This window comes from Urocitellus parryii, chromosome 2, assembly GCF_045843805.1.
Source record: "Urocitellus parryii isolate mUroPar1 chromosome 2, mUroPar1.hap1, whole genome shotgun sequence".
Lineage (NCBI taxonomy): Eukaryota > Metazoa > Chordata > Mammalia > Rodentia > Sciuridae > Urocitellus > Urocitellus parryii.
In genome coordinates this window covers 223912524-223936421 of record NC_135532.1, presented here as the reverse complement: position 1 = coordinate 223936421, position 23898 = coordinate 223912524, and the positions used below count along the sequence as shown (strand labels likewise).

General features: G+C 46.3%; 1 protein-coding gene across 3 annotated transcripts in view; it reads right to left on the bottom strand.

The window, feature by feature from the left end:
- The window catches only part of Pknox1 (PBX/knotted 1 homeobox 1), a 55695-nt gene that overhangs the window by 6278 nt on the left and 25519 nt on the right, over positions 1-23898 (bottom strand). For 2 of the 3 annotated variants that reach the window (XM_026410074.2, XM_077795062.1), the window contains 7 exons: positions 23499-23626; positions 19663-19834; positions 17571-17741; positions 11791-11890; positions 10771-10868; positions 5519-5647; positions 2769-2845 (listed from right to left, as the gene is read on the bottom strand). In XM_026410074.2, the coding sequence (XP_026265859.1) occupies positions 2769-2845; positions 5519-5647; positions 10771-10868; positions 11791-11890; positions 17571-17741; positions 19663-19834; positions 23499-23626 (875 nt within the window). The remainder of the gene's footprint in view (positions 1-2768; positions 2846-5518; positions 5648-10770; positions 10869-11790; positions 11891-17570; positions 17742-19662; positions 19835-23498; positions 23627-23898) is intronic. The other variant, XM_077795061.1, reaches the window with a different exon arrangement.

Sequence of the window (23898 nt, the reverse complement as noted above, 5' to 3'; positions counted from 1 at the left end):
AAAAAAAACCCTGCTGGTTTAAAAATTACTATTTGAGGACCATTTAAATAAGAAGGCCACTTTTTTGTTTTTTTGCTTAGTGTCTGTGAATCCGATATAATTGACATTATTTTCTCTAAGGAGGAAGACTGCTGCAGTAGGGACCTGACATCTTCTTACGCCGGAGGCTACCAGGCAGCCTGATCTGCCTGCCCTTCCCAGCATGGTGCCTCTGGCAGCCGTCAGTCAAGCCTCCAGGGAAGTGTCCTGGTCCATAAAACAGAAGCCTGAGGTCAGACCTTCATCTTCTCGAAAAGACCCGTTCTAAATGACTCTAAATGACGAGCCCCTCTTCATCAACTACCCTGAACCCCAGCTGACAGGATACCTACCTATGCAGGGTAGGGGGGCGATCCCTGATGGACTCTGGCTGCTCTGTAAGACTCAGACCTCACAGCCGAGCTGGACTCCCACTGAGACTTCAGCAAAAACTACAAGGTGGCCAGGCAGTGGACCTGGCCTCAAGCCAAGTACAACTGAGAAAGGACTGCTGCTTCCCACTGCATCCTCAAATGCACCAAGCTATGTCTTTAAATCTGAGAAGGGGAGGGCAAGAAGGAGCTGGCCCCAAACCACTCCTCCTCCTGGGCTGCTGGCGCAGGAGGACAGATGACCCCCTTCCTGAACCCCCTCCTGGTGCTGCTCCCAGTGCTCACAGAGCTGCTTGGCTACAGAGCCAGCTGCAATGGAAAGAAAACCATTGACGCCCAATTAAACGGAACCTATTCAGGTTCGCACACTATTTCTTTTTTCCCCACTTTTTTTTATTGGTGCATTATAATTGAACGTAATGATGGGGTTTGTTGTTACGCATTCATACATGCACACAATTACAATGTGGCCAATGTCACTCCCCAGCACTTCAGGTTCACAGTGTCTCTAATCTAACGCAGAAACGCTAGAGTAAATGAGCTTCCGTTTCAGTGGGATGAGGGACAGGCAGTTAACCCCTTGCTAGATCCACACATGCCACCTCTATGAGCTAGACCTGGTGGACGAGGGGCAGCCATTCGCAGATGTCACAGAAACTAAAGCACTGCTTTCGACTCAGCCTCCCTCTTTAGATGCCCTCATCTGTAAAACACCAGGCCAGAAGAGCATCAGCTCCAAGGCTGCTCCACTTGAGGCTTTAAGATGAGGACCACTCAAAACGATCTGAGGACATGCTCTCACCAGGACTGGACTGCACTCGGGGAAATGGCTGGTCCCTGCATCGCCAGCACTTGAGGGTGGCACCTGGCTAAGGGTGCCACTTGGTCCTAGAACCCTGCCTCAGCGGGAAGGCCCCCAGTTGCTTCTCAGCCCTCCTTTCTGTCTCCCTATTCATACTGATACTAGCAGAGGCCCGCGATAATAATGGCCATGTTCCATCCATTCAAAATGTAAGTTTTGTAAATAAAAGGAAAGGAAAGCCCCAGAAACTAAAAATAGCTACAAATATTAAAGGATTTTAGAAATTTTAGAATTTAAAAAAGTCATGTTACTAATTTTGAAAACTAAAAGCTAATATAAGGCCTTCTAAATAGGACAGTCCTGGAACTCAACAGTAGCATGTTGGGGGACATGAGAAAGTCACAAATGGGTGAAAGCAGGGAGCACACAGCAGGGAACACCCTAGGGCAGGCCCAGTGCCTCTGGCATCATTCGCCCACCATCACCCGCGATAAGACTCAACGGGACACTCCAGCACGCCTGCATGGACATAACTAAGACAGGCTTGGTGAGTGACAGGTGTCTTAGCAACAACACACTTGAAACCTTTACACAGTTTTGTTAGCACTCTGTTTAAGAGACTTCATAGGAAATGACTCAAGCAGTTTGTTCTACATCACTATTCAAATAAAAAACAACAGCACAAACGCAAGAAAACAGAAATATTTAACACAACACCAACGCATTCCTCTACATCTATGATTGTATAAACAGGAAAATTTAATTGTTTATATTGGAACTTAGACAAGTCTACATTTCAGCATAAAGTAAATAGTAAATAGTAGTGTTTGCTACTTTTTAAAAAGTAGCACTTGTGCTACAATAGGATTAAATGTAGAAAGCTGACCTTGCTTCCTACAGCTGAACAATAAAATTGAGACCACTGACTAGACCCTGAGTGGCGCGACACTCCTGTGCAAGCCCTGGAGGCATGAGTGGCAGCTCTTGTGGAGGGAAACGTGGCCAGGACCCCACTGCCTACCACAACTGTGACCCCAGGATCAGGAGGGATGTTTCTTTCGTAAACACAGATCCCACCCTGCACTGGGTGTGAATCTGGGGACAGCTCTAGGCTCTGCTGCGCAGTAGAACAGCTGCAGAAACAGACAGCAGAGGGACTGTGTCCTTAAGCTGCAGGTGGAAAGTGACAGCAGTTTCCAAAAGGAGAACAGAGGGTCCCCCAGGGTTAGCACACCTCACTGTCACCACTCTTGCCATTGAAGTCATCCACTAAAACATCCCAGTTTTGAAGGAACGTAGGGCTGGGCAGCAACATCACAGAGAAACCCTCTAATGAGGAGAGTGGGATGTACTCACAGTGAGAAGTGACAATCACAAGCAGGGTTGAAATCTGGGCTGGCTTATTCCCAGGTACCAGCCACTGATTGCAGCACTGCTGGGAGACTGCTGCCTGCTAAGAGCACGCACATTTGTTCAGCAGAGTTTCCATTTACCAGTGCCAGCCCTTCCAAGGCCCTCTGGTGGTAAAGGCAATTTCAGAAAGCAGTGCGTCTTACCAGTTGTTGACTTGGAGTAGTGTCAAGTTTGTCTGAGCGGCAATCTGCTTCTTCTCATCTTCTGTTGGGTAAGGATGCTAAAAATAAAGAGGATTGCCATGGACTTTGATTTTTGAAAAGGAAACCAAGATTTTCTAGGCAAAATACAAGCATGCAAGTAAGTATTAAAATAAATGGTCGGGCTGGGGATGTGGCTCAAGTGGTAATACGCTCGCCTGGCATGCGCAGGGCGCTGGGTTCGATCCTCAGCACCACATAAAAATAAAGATGTTGGTGCCCACTGAAAACTAAAAAAAATAAATATTAAAAAAAAATTCTCTCTCTTAAAAAAAATGGTGTTGACAATGCTTTTAACCAAAACCTAACTTACAAATAACTTTTTTGGAAATAACCCAGGACAGAATGAATCATTTCTCCTTGATGCTCAAGAACATCCAGGGCTGCAGACGCTGGTCAGTGCCCGGAGATATGGCCAGCCACATGCCCTCAGGTGCTCAGGGGGGACGAGGCAGCAGGAGCAGCAGCCCTGCTGTGAGGTGTGCTGTGCCACCCAGGTGAGCACACGACACCACCACAGACCTGCAGGGAGCCCACGTGGCTCTGTTTATGAATAATAAGCCACATCCACTACAAGAGGTGAGTGGGCAGTAGGGCCCATGAGACCCCTGCCACAGCACACACACACACACACACTTCTATGACCCTGCACGTCCCCTGCCACTCCTGGAGGCCCCACGGCACCCTCTGAGACAAACACTGTCACACCTCAGCTGTGGATGGGTGGAAGCAGGCTGCTCCAGGGCCTATCACATGGCAGGCGACAGGAGAATGAACTGGGGATGTGCTGTCATCTAAGGCTCTCTCAGGATCCAGTCCTGCTAGACTGACCTGGCACCACAGTCTGTATGTTGACAAAGGCCATGTGTCACAGGCTGGTGCTACTGGGAACTGGTGCAACCTTCAGGACATGGGGCCTCCTGGCAGGTCTTTGGACCTCTGGGAGAGAACCTCAAGGTTATGGGGCTTGTGGGGCCTCTGCCCCCTGCCCTTTCTCTTTGCTTCCTGGCCCTGAAGTGAGCACTTGCTATGCCAGTCATTCTTTGTCTACTACCCAACACTCCTGCCAGAGGCCCAGAGCTGTTGGTCTGCTCAGTCATGCCTCAGAACCTCTGCATCTGTGAGCCAGAATAAACCTTTTCTTCTTTGTAAGGTGATTATCTCAGGTATACTTTTATAGTGAGGGAAAGCTGACTAACACACCTACTCTGTCCACGAAGAACCAAATCTGGGGCTGTGGCTGAGAGGGTCCACTGCAGGCAGCATCCCTCTCTTAGGTATGATAGAAACACTCCACTTACTAGACAAAACAAAACAGAGTTAAACCCGAGCAAATATCAGAACTCCCATAAGTACCAAAGGAGAAAAATCTCTCCTTTGGTGCTTCTCGCCAGTAGGTGTCTGTGCATGGAGACCAAGAAGATTCTCTTCTAAAATTGCACGCAAAGATCCCACTGGGTCCCCAGGCGTGAATGGCACTCACAGTAGGAGACGGGTATTTGTTGTGGTTTGACTTTAAACACTTGATGAAATCTGCAAAAGTCCCTGCACACTGAGGTAGGAATGAATCCACATCAGACTCACTCGGCAGCCAGCTTATTTCTGGAAACTGATCAGTAGGATAATTCAAGCTGATTCAACAGATGAGTTCAAGGCTCTGAGTTCAAGGTTGTGGAGACAAACATTCTTTTTGTTTTTTAAAAAGCTCATGACACAGAAATGAGGCAGAAAACATGAGCACACAGCCATAAACAAAGAGCACCCACTGCTGCTCAAGGGAGGAGGCGTCCCATAGAAACGGGGGCAAGGGGCAGGAAAGGCAGTGCAAGCCAAAACATCACCCTAATGGCTCCCAGGAGCAGGGCAAGTGCTGAGGAAAGAAGGTGCCAGCCCCCACTTCTGCCGAGTGTGGCTGCTGTTGCCAGCCCGCACCCTGGCTGTGGGGACCCCAGGGCGCGCTTCCTCACTTGCTGCTGTTCCCCAGGTGTCCACCGCCTCTGGCCCTCCTCCCTGTGTGTGCTGGCCATATGCACCCCTCACAGGACAGGGGCCCTCAAGCACTCTCCTCAGAGAGCCGAGCCTGATCACTCCTGCCCCTGGCACTCGACCAGGGCTGCTCCCTGGGTAGGTGACTGGCCAGAACCCATTATGTTGCCAGCTGGACAGGTGTGTCACCGTGCTTCCCGAGATGTCCTGGGGACTCGGAGGCAATGAGTGCACACGTAACACTGGACAAGCTGTGCTCCCTGCTGGGTCAGCTCACATCCAGGTACACCAGCCCCTGCGCTGCTGCCTTGTCAGTAGACTCTTCTCCTCAACCTTGTCTGCCTTCCTCCCAAATCCAACATAAAAGCACTGCCACTTCCAGAGGTTTGGCCTACTGGCATCTCTTCTCACCCCACTTCTCCACCCATTCACCTCCGTCCCTCTTGTGGGTTGAGTTCTACATCACATACATAACCAGCCCAAGTGTACTCGATTTCCTGTCCACCAATGAGATCCTTACTGTATTTTAAGTTTCTTGGAGCCATTTGTTTGGGAACCCCTGTCCTATGCTCAACCCATTATGACACTCAACAAAACACTGATACTTAGGATCAGGCCTTCGAGACACATACATGAATTTTTCCATGACACACAGCCAGGAGGAAGGATTTCAGAGAGCTGCCCAAGCGCCAGCCCACAGATCTTACCCCTATGTGCTGAAAGAGCCAGGACCGCATCACGCTGGTGGCGTGCTTTGGCAGGACACCTCTCTTGCTCTTGGATGAGCTATCATCTTGGTGCAGGATGCTGAGGTCTTGGTTCAACTGTAACTGAAGCTTTTGCACAATTGAAAGCTGATGTTAGAGACACCAAGCAATGACACACGCAAGCAGGCTACGCTACGACTTCAGCTGGAGAGACAGCTGAGGTCTTCCAGGTTGTGTGATGGGGCGCTCTAACAGGATTCATGCTGGGATTGTGTGGGGTTGTGATGCAATCTCCCTCCCTGGCATCTCCCAAGGGGTGAGTGAAGACTTTCTGTGTACTAGTGAGCTGACTGCTGGCTGGCAGCCCCCGGGGGACTTCAGGATGGGGGAGGGCATGGGCAGAAGGTGAAGCTGATGGCCAGTGGCCAACGATTCAACAACTATGCCTATGGAATGAGGCCTGCGTGAAACCCCAAAGACAGGGCTCAGCGTCCTTCCAGGTTGCCGAGTGCATGGAGGCTCCTGGAAGGGGCTGTGCCCGAGAGGGCATGGGAGCTGCTCCCTCCCTCAGCCTGCACCAGGAAGCCTTCATCTGTGGCACCTCCTCATGGCCTTTATGATAACCTGATAAGCCCCAGGTTTTCCCCCGAGTTCTGGGAGCCACTCAACATGATTCAATCTGAGGAGGGGTCATGGGCACCCCAATCTACAGCTGCTTGGTCAGAAGCCTAGGTCACAACATGGAGCCTGTGATTGGCCACCTTGGGGACCTGTGGGGTCTGACGCCACTATCTAGGTAGACTGTGTCCGAGCTACACTGAACAAGAGGATGCCCAGCTGGCATCAACTGCCTGCTGGCGGGGAGAGGACCCCCTGCTGCGAGCTCCCAGAACCTCCTGTGTCGACTGCTATGTTGTGAGTGCCGAGCGAAAGCAGCTGGTTTCTCTGTCTCCAGGACGTGGTTCTCCACATCCTCACTCCACGTGGGGACTCGGCTCGGCAGGGACCCCTGGCCTGAGAAGGCAGAGGGGGTAGAGGCTAAGGGGGCCTTTGAGCCTGAGCCAGTGTTCCTCAGGCAGGAGAAGCCCAGGGCTACCACACACAACCCCTGTTCCCACCTGTGCCTCCTGCAGGGGAACAGCGACAACACCCCACTGCCCGGCCCAGGAGAGATTCCGGGCCACCAATAAGAAGGGAGAGGGATGCCACAAAGCACCACTTGAGAGGAATGTGCGGGCTGAGCAGAGGGGGAGCCACAATGGCCCACACGGCAGAAGAGGCCCAGGCCTGGGAGACAGCCCCTCAGCCACAGAGCTCCAGGGAGGTCTTAGCAGCACCGATCCAGACACTCAGGGGACAAACCAGAACAGCCTGTGACCATGGCAGTACTGTGACCATGGCCACCAACTTACCTCTGCAGGACCAGTCCTGACAACACTGACCCTGACATGGACTTGGGCAACCGTGTATTTTATGTGCCTGCAGATCCAGCACCACACGGACAATGCCAAAGACCACGAGGACAGGTGAGGAAGAGGGCACGAGAATGAGGCCCCTTCCCGGACGAAAGGCAAAGCCAGGCATTCGAAAGGATGTTGCGTGATAGGATTTTACTTAGAAACAGAAGAAAACAGCAGAAGAAACTACAAAGGGTTTGCAGGTGACCTACGGGGCAGGATGGCCTGAGCTGCGACCCACAGAAACACTGAAAGTAACCGAGAGGGCAAGGGGCAACCCTGCAGATAAGTGGAGCTGTGCAAATAACCCTGCAGTAGAAAGGGAGGGCGGACAACAACCTCGTCCCAACCACTCCTCCCTTTATCAAGCATGTCCTTAGGTGGGTCCTTGTGAGCAGCACAATGGAAGGATTTCAGTGAACACACCACCCAAGGACAGATCCAACTGCAGCCTGCCTACTAGGCCCTGTGTCAACAGGCCAGCATGTCCTGCCCGGCGATGACTCCCGCCTGGGGACCAGCACCGCACATCACCAGCTCCTCACATGAGCAGAGGATGTTAGACCACCTAAGCCTGGACAGGCTGCCCCAGACAGGGAGCCCTGTACGACAGTGGACACCAATGTGGAAAGAGGGTCACAGGGTCATCTGCACAGCATCTAGGATGTGGCACATGTATTGGTGGCAGCTTTTAGCCAGGTTTGTAGTAAGAATCAGGAACAAGAAGCAGAGTGGAAATAGGTGGAAAACTTACAGTTTAGCCACAAAATCCATGAAAAATTGGAGCCAAGGAAGATGTGGTTGCCATTAAAGACATTAGTACCATAAAGAAAAATCAAGAGCCTGTAGGAAAGAGGCCTTGAAGGCCTTTCAGAATTGGCCAGGCCCCAACCTCTGCAGGCTAAAGGACATGAAAGTATAAAGTGACCAGAAGGACCTTCCTCTGAGAGGAGATATCCAACGCATCCGGCTCTCAGAGCGCCACAGAGGAAGTTGTCTCCCCTGTTCAGCCATCCTGGCACTCAGAGGCCACTGCAGCTACGGGCCAGTGGGACTGGCTAGTGCTCTCACTGGCAGCAGTCTTTGGCACTGCCCGTGTGGTGCTGGATTTGCAGGCATATAAAATACAAGTTGTGGGATCACAGAGGCTTCCATTGAGACTTTAAAGGGATGTCTGGGGGACAAGTGATGTGTGGCAGGGTAAGAATCCCTATCGTAAGCTCCTGAGAGAATGGTGCATAAAGCCATGAGAGTAAAGTCAGAGCTGCAATGGAGACCCCAGAAGATAAAAAATGCCAAGAGCATGCAGCATCTGTCAAGCAAAGCGGCAGGCAGTGAGCAGACCCAATTCAAGAGAGAGAGCATGTGAACTGCCCTGGGAAGGCCACAGGGCAGGCCTCCCTAAGCCCTTTGGAGAGAATATTACACCAACACATGCTCTGGCTACAGGATGGAACTAGAGGATTTAATGTTTGTTCCGCTGGGTTTCACTCTTACCTTGGTCTGATGTTTCCTAGGTATTCTATTCCTACTTTTCAAAATAAGGATGATTACACTGTGACATTGTATACTGGATGCATGTAGCTGGCTTTTTGATTTTTACAGGGGTTCACAGCTAAGAGGTTGCTGTAAGCCTTAGAGGAGATTTGAAACTTGGACTTTGAGAAATGTTGGAACTGTTCTGGAAACTTGGGGACTCTTGGAGATGGATCAAATATATTCTGCATTATGAGAGGAATGAGTCTTGGGGTCAGGGTTAGAATGTTATAGTTCTGACGTGGAATGTCCCCCAACCCAAAGACTCCAAAGGTGTTGAAGACCAGTCCCCAGTGCAGCCATGTTGAGAGGTGGGGCTTTGGGGGAAGTGCCTGGATCATGGGGGCTGGAGGCTCATCAATGAATTAATCCATGGATGGACTGCTAACCAAATGGACTCCTGGCAGATGGCGGGGCCCAGCTGAAGGAAGTGGGTCCTGGGGGCATGCCTTTTGTGACTATGCTATGTCCTCAGCCCCCCTTCCTGTCTCTCTCTGTACTTCCTGTGCCAGGAGATAAGCAGCTGAGCTCTTCAACGCCCTCCCTGCCATGATGTTCTGCCTCACCACAAACCCTCAGTGAGGGGCCCAAACAATGGACCAAAATCTCTGAAACCACAAACCAAAATAAACCTTTCCTCCTTCAAGTTGGTCTCATTGGGTATTTGGTCACAGTGGTGGAAACTAACAAGGGGGTGTAAGCAGAAGTACAGGACAAGCAATGTCATGGACAGAGGGGCTCTGCAACTGGGACTAAAAGGGAGTCACAGTCCCCAACGTCTAGCTGAAAGATGGGAGAGTTCTACTGAAGCACTACACACTGTGCAGTTTGCTATTTAAACTGTTGCTGAAAAAACTCAGTTAAATAGAAAACATCCTTCTTAAATAACAAGACAAGGCACTGGACCTGAAAATGTTTTCCTCTAAAAAATAATATGATCCAGGGGGGCTGGGGCTCAACGATAGTGCGCTCGCTTAGCATGTGTGAGGCACTGGGTTTGATCCTCAGCACCACATAAAAACACATAAAATAAAGGAAATGTGTCCATCTACAAATAAAAAAATAATAATGTGATCCTAGGAAACTATTCTGCAAACAGACACAGTTTTATTGTCACAGACATCTTAAAGAAAACCAGAGGGAAAGAGGACTGGCCAGAGAATCAAGGAGCAGCCCCAGTGGGATCTAGCTCCTCCCCTAGGCAGCTCTGGGCCAGGGCAGCCACCTCAGCCTAGATGGTCCCTGAAGTCCCCCAGCCTCACAGTGGTCCCTGTCTCATGGCCTATGGCTCTAGTCCACTCTGTCCAACAAGACCAGTTAAGTTCAAGAAGGCAGCCCCAGACTGCCTACACTGCTGGGTGCTGCCCAGGGCTGCTCAGATTTGCTTTTGTGCATTCAGTAAAACACTAACATCCCTAACACAGATAGCTCTTAACAAGGATGTGAAAATGTCCATGCAGGTCATAGATAAAGATCTAACACAAAGAAAGAATCAATGCTCTTAAAATAAGAACTGTAAATTAAACTTGGTCTTTCTGATTACCTAACTTGAGCAAAGTAAAAAATGTGTATGCATTGCCAGAATTTAAAGGGATACTTCAGCCTAGTAGATCTAAACTCCTTACTTTACCACAAAGGCACAGGAAAAGGCAGCATGACCCAAGGTCACACTATGTCAGAGTCATCTCTGCTCTGACCCCGCTGCTTGCACAGTCACCTTCAGTGTTCTGGGAGCTGAACACTCGAAGGCAGGAGCCTTGGGAGAGCAGGGGTTGAGAGCCACCCGAGAAGCCCCCTCCATCTCTCATCAGACACACTGAAGATGTACAACAGAGAGGCCTGAAGAACTCCTGTGCTTGGGACCACATGAGCAGCCTCGCAGCCTCCTACTGGAGGTCCCCTGCTGGAGGTGTAGGCCACGCCCTGCAGGGGTGAAAACCTGGCCCAGCTCTTATGCACCTGCTGGGCCTCGGACCCAGATAGACATGCAAAGTAAACCTGCACACAAGCCTGCCTCGGCACGGGGCCACGGCTGCTTCTGGGGTCATGAATGACTTTCTTGCTTCTTTAGACTCTCCTGAGTTCTGCAAATTTTCCTCTGAGGGAGATGAGGAATGAAAAGAAACACTGACACGCAGACCAACTAGAGAGGGCTCCAGGAGGATGATGCTCACCCAGAAGGGCCAGCGCAGCCTGCTGTACCAGGCGGCACACAGGGCAGCACCCACCCCCAAACCCTCCAGAGGAGAGCAGACATACCTGGGAGTTCTGGATCCTAATTGTCCCAGGTGACAAGGCCTGTGTGACCACTTGGCCTTGTGGAGTCACGACTGTGACAGGCTGGTACACTGTGCCTCCTCAAAAGGGAGAAGAAAATTTAAGTTAAACTACTTTCAAGTCTTAAGGATTTAAAACATTTTTATTGATATGCTTATGGAATATAACTTATGGAATAAAATCTTTAGTTTGAGGAGGTTGTAATCATTTCAAACAGTCAAAAATACTTTGCAAGTTGACTTGTCACTATACATGATCACCCAAGTTCACTGACAGGCCACGCTCAGGTGCCTTGGGTCCTGCAGTGTCGGGAAGCACTGGCTGAGGAACAGATAGGCACCCTTTCCCTCTGCCGGGCGGCCGTGGCTTTCTGCTTTCTCCTATAACTGCACGTATTAAGGACCTGGCCAAAGGTGCCGATAACACATTGTCATCCTAGCTCTGCTCCGGAGGTTCCCACCAATGGCGTTGTGAAGTTTTCCACAAGACCATTGTGAGTACAATGCTCTCTTTCTATATGCCCTTTTCATGTTCATGATGTTTTGTTTTTCTAATATTCTACACATACCAGGGAACGCTGGAATCTGCACCCTCCTGTAATGCTTTTGTTACAAATAATACTGAGATCAAGGCTAAATTTTCACTTGACTGTCATCAATTCATGCTATAACTTAGGATTTTCCAGGTGCTGCTACAAGCACAATTAAAAACTATTTATCCGGAAATCATAGTGGGTTTTTCCTTATGTTTCCAACTCTGATATAAAACCTTTTTCCTTTCCAAAGCACATTTTGCATAATGAATTTGTGGAGAATTAACAAGAAATAGGCATTCAAGAAGCTCTATATTCTAACACTACCAAATCAGGAACCAACATTAGTTAAAATACTATGAAATCAAGAACAAAATTAAACATTTAAAAATTATATACTCATTCTAATACAATAGACCTGTTTTCTGCACAAGCTCGTGTAGAAAGCACCTGCTTTGCCATGGCCCTACCTGCCACCGTCGCCATGGTCACATTTCCCTGTTGCAGGGCGGAGGCAGGAACCACGATCCCCTGTGGGCTGAGTGTGCCTGTGATGGCACTTTGAATCTGCTGAAATCAGAACACACATGTTGTGGGAATTATTAGAAAACGGGAACCCCTGTGAAAACTCAAAGCCAGCAGCACGATGACATCTCGGGAAAGGAAAGGGAGGGTGGGCCCAGAGTACAGTCAGATGCCAAGGCTTTCACAGACAGAAACCAAGAGAGGCAAGGCTGACTGCTCGACACAAGACCGAGGCTGAGACGTTAGGTAGCAATGTGCTTTCCAAAAGATCACCTTTATCTACATTCCCTAAAGCCCAGGAGGGACCAGGAAAACCCTGCTACCTAATCACACACCTTTTCCCTTAGATCTTGCTAAGATAACTAAGTTCTCCACAAACTAAAGCCTCCTGGACAGGACACACACATCAGAATATACCATGGCCTTAGAGGTGACTGGAAGCAACTGGTAGGTACACTTAAAAGATAGACACATTAATTTTGTCCTAACAGAAGTTAAGCCATCCAAATCAATAACCTAGGGCTGGGGTTGTGGCTCAGTGATAGAGTGCTTGCCTAGCACGTGCAAGGCCCTGGGTTCGATCCTCAGCCCCACATGAAAATTAAAAAAAAAAAAAAAAAAAAAGATATTGTATCCACCTAAAAAACTAAAAAATAAATATTAAAAACAAAAACAAGGGCTGGGGTTGTGGCTCAGCGGTAGAGCACTTGTCTAGCACGTGTAAGGCCCTGGGTTCAATCCTCAGCATCACTTAAAAATAAATAAAATAAAGGTATTGTGTCCAACTACAACTAACAAATAAATATTTTTTTAAAAAATCAATAACCCGGGCTGGGGATGTGGCTCAAGCGGTAGTGCGCTCGCCTGGCATGCGTGTGGCCCGGGTTCGATTCCCAGCACCACATACCAACAAAGATGTTGTGTCCGCCGAGAACTAAAAAATAAATATTAAAAAATTCTAAAAAAAAAAAAAAAAAAATCAATAACCCAAGCTCCCACCAGGCAAGATAGCACACACCTGTAATCCCAGAGGCTCAGGAGGCTGAGGCAGGAGGATTGAGATTTCAAGGCCAGCCTCAGCAACAATGAGGCACTAAGCAACTCAGTGAGATCCTATCTCTAAATAAAACACAAAATAGGGCTGCGGATGTGGCCCAGGGGTGAGTGCTCCTGAGTTCAATCCCTGGCACACCCCCACTGTAAGGATGGCCTTAGGCCTTAACCTGCAGTCTCACCACCTAGTGGAGCCCTCCATTGTGGCCTTCAGGCACAAACAAGTCACTTCTCCTCACCCTGACAAACTCAGAGTGAAGTTTCTGGCATGTTGCCCTCTCCCCATAAGGGGGAAAGGCAAGAAAATCAGGGTGGGGACCACCAGACCAGATGCTTTAACCCCAGGGTAAATGACCTCACTGAGAACCGAGTGGCAGCTCACAGGGACTGAAAGGTGGTCAAAAGCCCCCAAATTTAGTATAAATGATGGAGCAGATGAGCAGACATTCAGCCAGCCGACACTGACGCACACGACCCTGAGAGCCTGATGAGGACCTGGACTGACATCCCAGCTCTTCCCATCTGCCTGATCCTCGGCATCTTCCTCACCACTCTCAAACTCTACAGCCACATATTGACCCTGTGAGAACACAACTTCTCCCCACAACCCTCTCCTTAACCAGCCGTTGGCTCCATCCCAGGAGAAGCCTGACCTGATCACCGTGGTCTGACTGTGCATCTGCTGGACTCAGAGCCTAAGACTTGAGACTTCTGATCAGACACCTGAGCTTAGCATGCAGAGGGAATGCCTGTCACGAGCCTGTCGTGATGAAGTGTGTTTGCAGTGCTCGGAATTAATCTAGAATTGTTTGCTGTGAATTGGTTATGTCTGTTGCCATGCCCAGAGTTAAGGATTGTCATTTTCTTGATTAAGAACCTATAGTGTGAAATTGTACTGAGTGACTTGAGTGAACAAAGCATGGACTAGGGCAGAAGCACATAGACATTCTTTATCTCTCCCCTCGACTGTGCAAGTCGCACCTTTTGCCATCGTGACACCCACCTCCACCAAAAAAAAAAAAAAAATCAAAGAAATGAAATGCTTGCTTATTAAAAAGAGCAAACAAACCTCTAGTAAGACACAAAAAGGGAGAGGGAGAAGGAGAGAAGGGGGTGGGGGAAAGGGAGGGGAGACCCAGATTCCCAACAATGGGATAGCTACAATCCTGCAGATGCCAGAGGTCAGAAGAAGTAAACACAGCCTCACACCTAAGCCTGGTGCAAGGGAGGCAGCCCGGCAGCCCAAAGCTCAGCCACCACAGCTCACCCAGCATGGATGGGACCTTCTGAGCAGCCCTGCACCTATTAAGGAAACTAAACTTGTAATTTAAATCTCCCAGAAAAGAATTCTAGAGGTTTGTGCATTTTCAATAAGGACTTCTATCTATCAAATATCTAAAGAAAAATCCACACCTCTTCTATAGTCTCCCAGAAAACAAGAGCCACAAACACTCCCCAATCCATTTGATGAATCCTGTATTTCCCTGACACCAAAGCCAAAGAAACTACAGAAACAAAACTCACACCATAATCCCTTATGAATAGACACAAAAATGCTTTACAAAATACTAGCAAACACAATTGAGGAATATATATAATTATGTGCCACAGCCAATGGAATTGATTCCAAGAATGCAAGATTTGTTATAATATTAGAAAAACCAACCCATGTAATTTCCCAAAAAGACCAATAAGGAAAATCATACGACCAGACTAACTGATACAGAGAAAGCATCTGACAAAGTTCAACCTAATAAAAATTTTCTCTCAGAATGCCAGGCAAGGTGGCACATTCCTGTAATTCCAGCAACTTAGGAGATTGAGGCAGGAGGATCACAAGTTGGAGACATCCTCAGCAACTTACTGAGGCCTTAAGAAACTTAGCAAGACCCTGTCTCAAAATAAAAAATAAAAAGGGCTGGGAAAGTGGCTCAGTGGTTAAGCACTCCTAGATTCAATCCCCAGTACCGGGGAAAGAAAAAAAAAAAAAAACCCAGCCAGGCATAGTGGTGCACGCCTGAAATCCCAGCAGCTTGGGAGGCTGAGGCAGGAGGATCGTGAGTTCAAAGCCAGCCTCAGCACAGCGAGGCACTAAGGAACTCAGTGAGACCCTGTCTCTAAATAAAATATAAAATAGGACTGGGGATGTGGCTCCGTGGTCGAGTTCCCCTGAATTCCATCCCCCCAAAAAGCCAAACAACTCTCAGAGGGGAGTGTCCTCCAACAGGTAAGAGCATCTTTAAATACCTCAACCAATATGAGCAAGGTACTGACTGACAGGTTCCCTAAGGCTGGAGAAAGGCTCGGGAGTCTGCTCTCCATACCCTCAAAGACGGCGCTAGATGGTCCAGTCAATGCAGTGACACAAGGACAGGAAGTAAAAGACAGGGGGTCAGAAAGGAGGCAATAGCACTGTCCCTGCTGGTGTGCCACTTGCTCAACAGGTAGAAAATCCAAATAGCCCACAAAAGCAAAGCTCCTAGAACTAACAAATGAGTTCAGCAAGGTCACAGCACATACAATAAACATACAGAAATCAACTGTATTTCTGTAGACCAGCAATGAACACATGGAAACAAAAACTAAAAAAATAATCTATTCACAATCACTCAAAAAATGGTTACACTTGGGCTTAACTCTAAAAGCACACGCTCAGGACCTGTATTTGAAAACTGGTGGGAAAAAACCATAGAAGATGTAAAATAAATGGAGAGACATAACCATATGTGTGGGTTGAGGACTCAACATAGTAAAGCTGTCAATTCTTCCCAAATCAATATACAGATTTGATGAAATTCCTATCAAAATCCCAGTAAGATTTTTTAAAAATGGACCTAGACAAAATCATTCTAAAATTTATATGAAAAGGCAAAGGAACCAGAACAACTAAAACAATCTTGAGAAGAAACACTGAAGTGGAAGGAAACTATCTGCTCAAGTTGGAGATTTATCATATGATATGGCAATCAAAACTATGTAGTAGTTGACACACAGATCAATGGAGCAGAACAGAAAACACAGGAGACAGGCCCCCCAACATGCCCAACTGATGTTTGACACAGGTGCAAAAAGCAATGTAGTGGAAGTAGGAAAGCTCTACAACCAAAGGTCCTGGTGCCGACAAACATCATCGCCAAAAAAACCTCAATTAAATCTCCCACTTTCTGCACAAGCTAACTCAAAACTGACAATGAATTTAAATGTAAAATATAAGACTACAAAACATTCAGAAATAAAAAAAGAAAGAAAGACAACATCTTTGGGATCTAAAGGTAGGCAGAGTTCTTAGACTGGATACCCAAAGCACAATCCATACAAGGAAGTACTGAAAAATTAAACTTCATCCAAATTAAAAATGTTTGCTCTACAAAAGACATGTTAAGAGGATGTTAAGAGGACACTTAGCTACAGTTTTGGAAAATATATTTGCAAACTCTATATCCAAAAAAGGACTAGTATCTAGAATAGGGCCGGACTCTCAAAACACAGCAGTTTAAAGAAAATCAAATTAGAAAACAGGCAAAAGACACAAACAGACATTTTCACCAAAGCTGATAAACAGGTGGTGGACATACACAGATCAACACCGTTAGTTAGCAGGGACACGGAATAAAAACCCCAATGGATTACCACTACACGTCATTAGAATGGCTGAAATAGAACACTGCTTCATCACACACAGACCTTCAGAGCACTGTACCCAGTGAACGAGCCAGGCACAAAGGACAAAATACTACATGATTCTACTGATACAAGGTCCCCAGAGAAGTCTAAGTCATGGAGACAAAGTGTGGGCTGGTGGGTGCCAGGGCTAGGAAGGAGAACGAGGGATACGTTTCCTGAGGACAGAGCTCAGGTGGGAACATGAGGAAATTCTGGAGGTGGATGGTGCTGAGGGATGCACAACAATGAAATGAACTAAACCACTGCAATGTGCATTTTAAACTGGTTGCAATTAAAAAACATGGTTAAGATGGTAAAATTAATGTATATGTTATTCAATTTTTTAAAGTGTATTGAGCTGAGCCAGGTGCAGTGGTACATGCATATAATCCCAGCGGCTCGGGAAGCTGAGACAGGAGGGTTGTGAGTTCAAAGCCAGCCTCAGCAAAAGCAAGGTGCTAAGCAACTCAGTGAGACCCTGTCACTAATTCAAAATAGGACTAGGGATATGACTCAATGGTCGAGTGCCCCTGAGTTCAATTTCCAGTTATCCCCACCCCCCAAAAAAGAATGTGTTGGGCTAGGGTTGTGGCTCAGTGGTAGAGAGCTTGCCTAGCACACGTGAGTCACTGGGTTCAATCCTCAGCACCACATAAAAACAAATAAACAAAATACAGCAAAATACAGGCATTGTGTCCATCTATAACTTATAAAAAAAATACTGTGTGTTTTTCCCCCAATAAAAAAAAAGGAATGAGTGGTACTCTACTCTCCATAAACATGGGGTGGGGTCGGCGGGAGCCAGAATGCAGACTGAGGACTCACCCATTCCCTACATGAAGTCCAGAAAGATTCTTTTCTGGCCTGAATTTACTCCTAAAATAAGCCAGCTTCAGAGACCTAGAAGGTCCTTCAAGCAAGACAGCCATCGAGACAGACCCAGCATTCTTAAAGGGTTGGTGATCTGGGGTTGATGCCAAAGGCATAATGACCCCCCAAAGGCAGGTACCTGGGATTGCACGGGCGAGTATGGACTTCCAGGCTCTCCACTCAACAGAGTCTCACTGTTCATTTTCGTCTTCAAACAAGCAATGTATCGACTACAGAAATCTTTGCAAAGTTCGTTAACTTTTTCCAGCTCAAGAAGATGAATACGCAAGACCTGGATTGCTTTCACCATCTAGAAACAGAGAAAATGAAGACTTATATAAGAAAAAGGTACTAGTATAGTCATCATTATCATACATATTTGGTTCCTAGTTATCAGAAACCTCTTCAGTGACAGCAAGAGAAGTGAAATGACATCAGAAATCATACAAAGAGGTGACTGCCACAGCACTGCTAACCTGGGCTTTGGCCATCCTGGTGTATAGGGACAGGGGAGCCCTGGACCGGCACTAGTGAGGCTGTGTTGGCAGTGAAGCTCTGCCTGAAGATGGCTGGGCTGTCTCACAAGCCACCAGATCACTCTGTGGCCTAGGAGGTTTCTTACCCTCACTCTATTTCTATAAGTAGGGACAAATCTATACAGGTGGTTTAATTTTTTTTTCTTTTTCTTTTTTTGGTACTAGGGATTGAACCCAGGGGCACTTTTACCACTGAGCCATATCCCCAGCCCTTTTTCTTTCTTATTTTTCAATTTTAAGACAGGGGTCTCATAAAGTTGCTTAAGGTCTTGCTAAGTTACTAAGGCTGGGCGTGAACTTGCAATCCTCTTGCCTCAGCCTCCTGAGTCACTGGGATTACAGGCATGTGCCACCACACCCAGCAGCAGTTTTTAATTTTGATGAAGTTAGACTTATCAACTCCATCTTTTCTGGATCATATTTCCGGGGTCAAGTCTAAGAATGCTTTCCTATCCCTAAATCCCAAAGATTTCCTCTTGTGACTTTTCCAAGAGTTTTGTAGTTTTATATGAAGTCACTAAGTCACAATAGATCATTAATGCCAATAATGAATCTGTTTTCATTAGTACTATCTGCCTGTGAATCAACAACTCCAAAGTTCAGTGCTAAGCTAACATAAAATAATTCATACATATTCATGGAACAAAAGAATCAATCAACTAATACCAGTAATTACCAAGCAACAAGCTCTACCAGTGCTAAAGACAGGGTGGGAGACTGTGTTCCCTGCAGCCAGGCGGGTGTGGAGGATGCCCACTCCCCCACTCACTGAGCCAGGCCAGAGGGATGACTGCATCCCAGTCCCAGGAGCAGAGAGCTGCGACCCTTACCCAAAAGGGCATGGGTCTCCTTTCAGAGTTGAGCAGGCAGGGTCAAAGGTCAAAGCCTGACCACTTACAGAATCTATGAGGTGGTAAAGAGGAAACACACAATGAAAACCTTAGGAAAGCTATGAATGGGCAATTTACCCAGGAAAGAAGCAGTTTTCCAAAGACCCTTCTATGCTCAGAGCCTGACTAAGGTTTGATACAGGTCCTAGAAGGCATCTGTGACCCAGCAATGGTACCCTGATGCCAGATCCATGTCAAACTGAATCTGGGAGGGATGAAAACAAGTAGCATGCTAAGGTGAGAAGGCAAAGGGAGCAAGAGCCTAACAAAGACTGCCAGAACCACCCAAGTCCTGTAAGGGATGGCTGGCTGTGGGTGCACCAGGGACATCAGCCACAAGAACTTCTTCACTTCCTCTACAGTGTATGGAAATTCCTGGATTTTGGAGCCCTGGAAACAGGAGGAAGTTGGCATGAGCCTCAAGACTCAAAGTTGTCTTAAGAATATAGTCCAAGTCCTGTATCCATGATTAGGAGTATGCCAAGAGTAGAAGTTGGACACAGACTTGTCAGGGAACACCCTAGCTCTGGGGAGTCTTTAGACCTTCAGGAGAGAACTGGCCCCCAGGCATTTAGGACAGAGGCAGGGATCGCTTCACTGGCTTGTTAAAGGAAATGTAACTAGAGGGGAAGACCTGGGGACATTCAAGTTACACACACTGGAAGACAAGCTACTTCACAGTTACACCATTCTCCCCTTCAGTGGAACCACTAGCAGCTTAAAGCTATAATAAGAAGTTTAAAATTTCACGATCTGATTTTAAATTATTAAAAATAAATTTTAAAAAAGCAGTCACTTTACTTACTAAGTTGTCAGTTTCTGGATCTTCACAAAAGAAGGGTTTCCCTTCCTTCTCTTGCTTTCTGACGAAGTTCTCAATGTCCACATCAAAACTGGCAGAAGTTGTGCCTTCTGAGCCCTGTGTGGACTGCTCACATTTTTCAAACAACAAAGCTAATAGTGGAAACAGTGGATGCCTAGGGGAGAAAAGAACAAAGAATACAGGTACGTTCTCCATCTCCACAAGAATGCTTGGGCTCTCAGGGTGCACAGCCTCAGAGAGTGACTCTGGGGAGCCTAATCCACATGCCACAGAAGTTGCTGTTTAAAGTGTACCATTCAGTGGGGTTTAGTATATTCTAGAGTAGGACAACCATCACCACAATTTTAGAGCATCACCATCCCCAAAAGAAATCTGATGCCCACTAGCAGTCGCTCCATTTCTACAAACCTCAGCCCACCACAAACCTACTTTCTATCTCTATGCTTATTCTAGACATTTCACATAAAGGGACTCATGAAGTCTCTGGTGTCTGTCACTTGGCATGTTTCAAGGACTTACCAATGTTGTAACAAGTATCGGTCCTTCATTCCTTCACAGCTGAATAGTATCCCATTGTAAGGTGATACCACACTTAGTTTTTCCAGTTGATGGACATCTGGTTGTTTCTTCCTTTTGACTATTATGGATAATGCTGCCATGAACATTCATGTACAGGTTTTTGTGGGAACATACACTGTCATTTCTCTTGGGAATATGCACAGAGTGAAATTTCTGGGTCAAATGGAACTCTATGTTCAACATTCTGAGGAATTGTCGAAGTTTTCCAAAGCGGCTGCACCGCATACATGACAGCAACGTAAGAGGATTCTAATTTCTCTACCTTCTCATCAATACCTTCTAGTTTCTGTTTTTCTTTTTAATCATAGTCATCCTAATGGGTGCAAAGTGTGTACCTCTGGTATTTATTTTTAATTACATAATAACTGAATAAATACCTCTTGGAAAAAAATTCAGACCACCTGATCAACCGTAGCCCTCTGGGATACCACACTGTGATCCTTCCTTGCTCTCCCCAAAGGTGTTGACATTTTGGTGTGTACCCTTCTTCAGAGTACACTGTACCCTCACATGGTTCTGGAAACTTGCTTTGACCTCTGAAATCTGTCACACAAACAGAAATGCTACAAGGGTATATGGTTTGGACAGCTGCCCAGGGCCCCATTAGTTCAATGCCCTGCTAGTGCTAGATTAAAACTCTTAGTTGGAACAAGGAATGCTGTGGTTTGGATATGAGGTGCCCCCAAACTCCTATGTTAACGCAGAGATCTACCGAGGTGGAACTATGAGATTATGAGAGATGTAGCCTGATCATGCCTTCTGATTTCCCTGGGCTAACAGGGTGGTAACTACAGGTAGCTGGGGCATGGCTGGATCACTGCAGGCATACCCTGGAAGGGCACTTCTTCCCTGTGGCCTCCTGCCATCTGTCTGTCTGTCTCTCTCTCTCTCTCTCTGCTTCCTGGCCACCATGAATAGAGAGAGGCTCCTCCGCCACCTTCCACCATGAGGTTCTGTCTCACCTGGGTCCAGAATAATAGGTTTTCCCACCATGTACTGAACCTCTGAAACTATGAGCCAAAATAAATTTTCCTATCTAAATTGTCCTTGTCAGGTGTTACAATTACAGTGACAAAAAGATGACCAACACAAGGAGCCCTGTGTTTTCTTTTTTACTGAGCTTCACAAATTATGCAGCCAATGTTGCTTAAGAGACTGTCCATGGGCTGGGCTGGGAATGTAGCTCAGTGGTGGAGTGCTTGTCTAGTGTGAACAAGGCCCTGGGTTTCATTCCTAGTCCTGCAAAAAAGTAATAATAATAGTAATAATTTTAAAATTAAATTAATTAAAAGAGATACCATCCATGTCAGTGTATGGTAATCTTGTTATTCTTTAAATGATAGATGGTAACCTGTAATATGAAATCTCAACAGTGTGGCCACTTGCCTGCTGACCATTTAGGTTGTCTGCAGTTAACAGTATCTGCAGTGTAGGAGAGCCTTAAGGTGTACTTGCATTCACCTGTGAGGAAGCTGCCTAGAATGGAACTGCACTAACACTGTGAAAGTTACTATTACCATCATTATGTAAGTTATTTACCAAGCATTATATAAGTTATTTACAAAAGTAAATTCATAAAAACAAAGGAGAATGGTGATCACCAGACTGAAAGCAAAGACAGGGGAAAGATGATTTGTTATTTAATGGGTAGAGTCTCAGATTTGGAAGATGAAAAATTTCTGAAGATCTGTTTCCCAACAATGCAAATATACTTCACACTACCAAACCATACACTTAAAAATTAAGATGATAAATAAACTGTAGGGGCTTAGGACGAAGCTCAGTGGTAGAGCATGTGCTTGGTATGAGTCCAATTCCCAGCACCACACACAAAAAACAAATGAATTGTATGTTATGTATTTGGTTTCTTTTTTTAACTACAATCTTAAAAAGTCAAGTCAGTAATTAACCATAAAAAGAAGTTATTCAAGGGCCAACTAATTTCCAAAAAGTAGTATCCTAATTACCTGCTCACTAGGGGTGACAAGGCAACATCAGCGCCCCAGACCTGCTGTCACCACTGGCTACTCAGCTTTCCATTTGTAAACCCAAGAGCCAAAAGACAAATCTCACTGTTGTGCTGTTTTCACATTCATCATCTGCTGACCCCTTTAGGAATCTGCCTACTTTGTCATTTTTACTTTCAGCTGTTTGTCTTTTTCTTATTTATTATGCCATCTTTGTTCACATACAGGGTTTGATTTGTGGTGATTAAATTTATCAGTCTTTTTTGCTTTGTCTTCTGAGTTTATGCTTATTTAAGAAGGTATCCTGGACTGAAGATTACTCCCATACCTTTCTAGGTTTTCTCCAAACTTCTTATTTACTTCTTTCTTTCTTTTTTTAATACTAAGGATTGAACTCAGGAATGCTCTACCACTGAGGTACATCCCCATCCCTAGACCTTTTTATTTTTTGAGACAGGGTCTTGCTAAGTTGCTGAGGCTGGACTCAACCCTGTGATCCTCCACACCTGGCTGTTACATAATTTTATTCAGCCCAGCCCCTACCCCCAGATGACTGACCTGGTCATCATCACCAGTGTTATATCCATATTAAAGCAAATGAAATCATATTTCATACCGTATGTGACCTTGTGAGGCTTCATTCACTCAGCACACTGCAGCTAGACTGACTTAGCTGTTCAATACCCATATCCCTTCCTTCCAGTTGCAATAACATTCCATGATATGGATATATCATTGTGTGTCTATCAGTTCATCAGCCAAGAAACTCCTAGGCTGCTTATAGTTTCTGACAATTGTGAATAAAGACTCTATTTACATCAGCATAGAGTTGAACAGGTATTTGTACACCTGTGTTTAGCAACTGGGGATGTGCTCAGTGGTAGAGCGCTTGCCTGGCATGTAAGGCTCTAGGTTCCATCCCAAGCACCACAAAAGAACAAAAATCTCCCAAAATAACAGTCAAACTACAGGTGCAACCCAGGTATCCACTGACAGACAGATAAACAACATATGGTATACACAGACTACCAAAAATCATCTGGGCTTGAAGATTTCTTTTTGCAAGATTACCCAAAATGATTTATAGTACAAAATGTTCTCTTTTAATTTTAAGAAATGACATCTTAAACTGAAAAGATTTCACTCCTGATGCAGTGATAGCAACAGGATGGTGCCCCCCACTTTGCCCAGCTACCACTTCTGGTGTTCCACCTCACAGGTTTGTGTTCTGACAGTCCTCTGGAAACCTACCCCTCCATGCCCAGGTGCTACCTGTAAATGGCCTGCTTGTCTGCGTCCATTGGGGTCTGCGACTCTACAGGAGGAGGGCTCACTCCTTCTGCATCGGGTTCAGAGCAGTTTGGATCTTGCTCCGTCTTTAATTCTGTTACCACTTGCATCTATAAAAGGAGAATTTTGTTATTAAACACAAAACACACTGCTACCAAGTATTCTATTGTCAAACAGGAATGCTTTCAGACTGGTAAATTATACATAAAGAATACCATCAAGAAAACTCCTTTTAATTTAAAATGCTTTAAAAGTGAATAACATAAAAGCCAAATTTCCAAAGTGCCTAAGAACTGAGATTTTCTAAATCTGTGAAAGGCTTAGGATTTAAAAAAATCATAATGACCACGTACAACTGAAGTAATTGTACATATGCAACCTT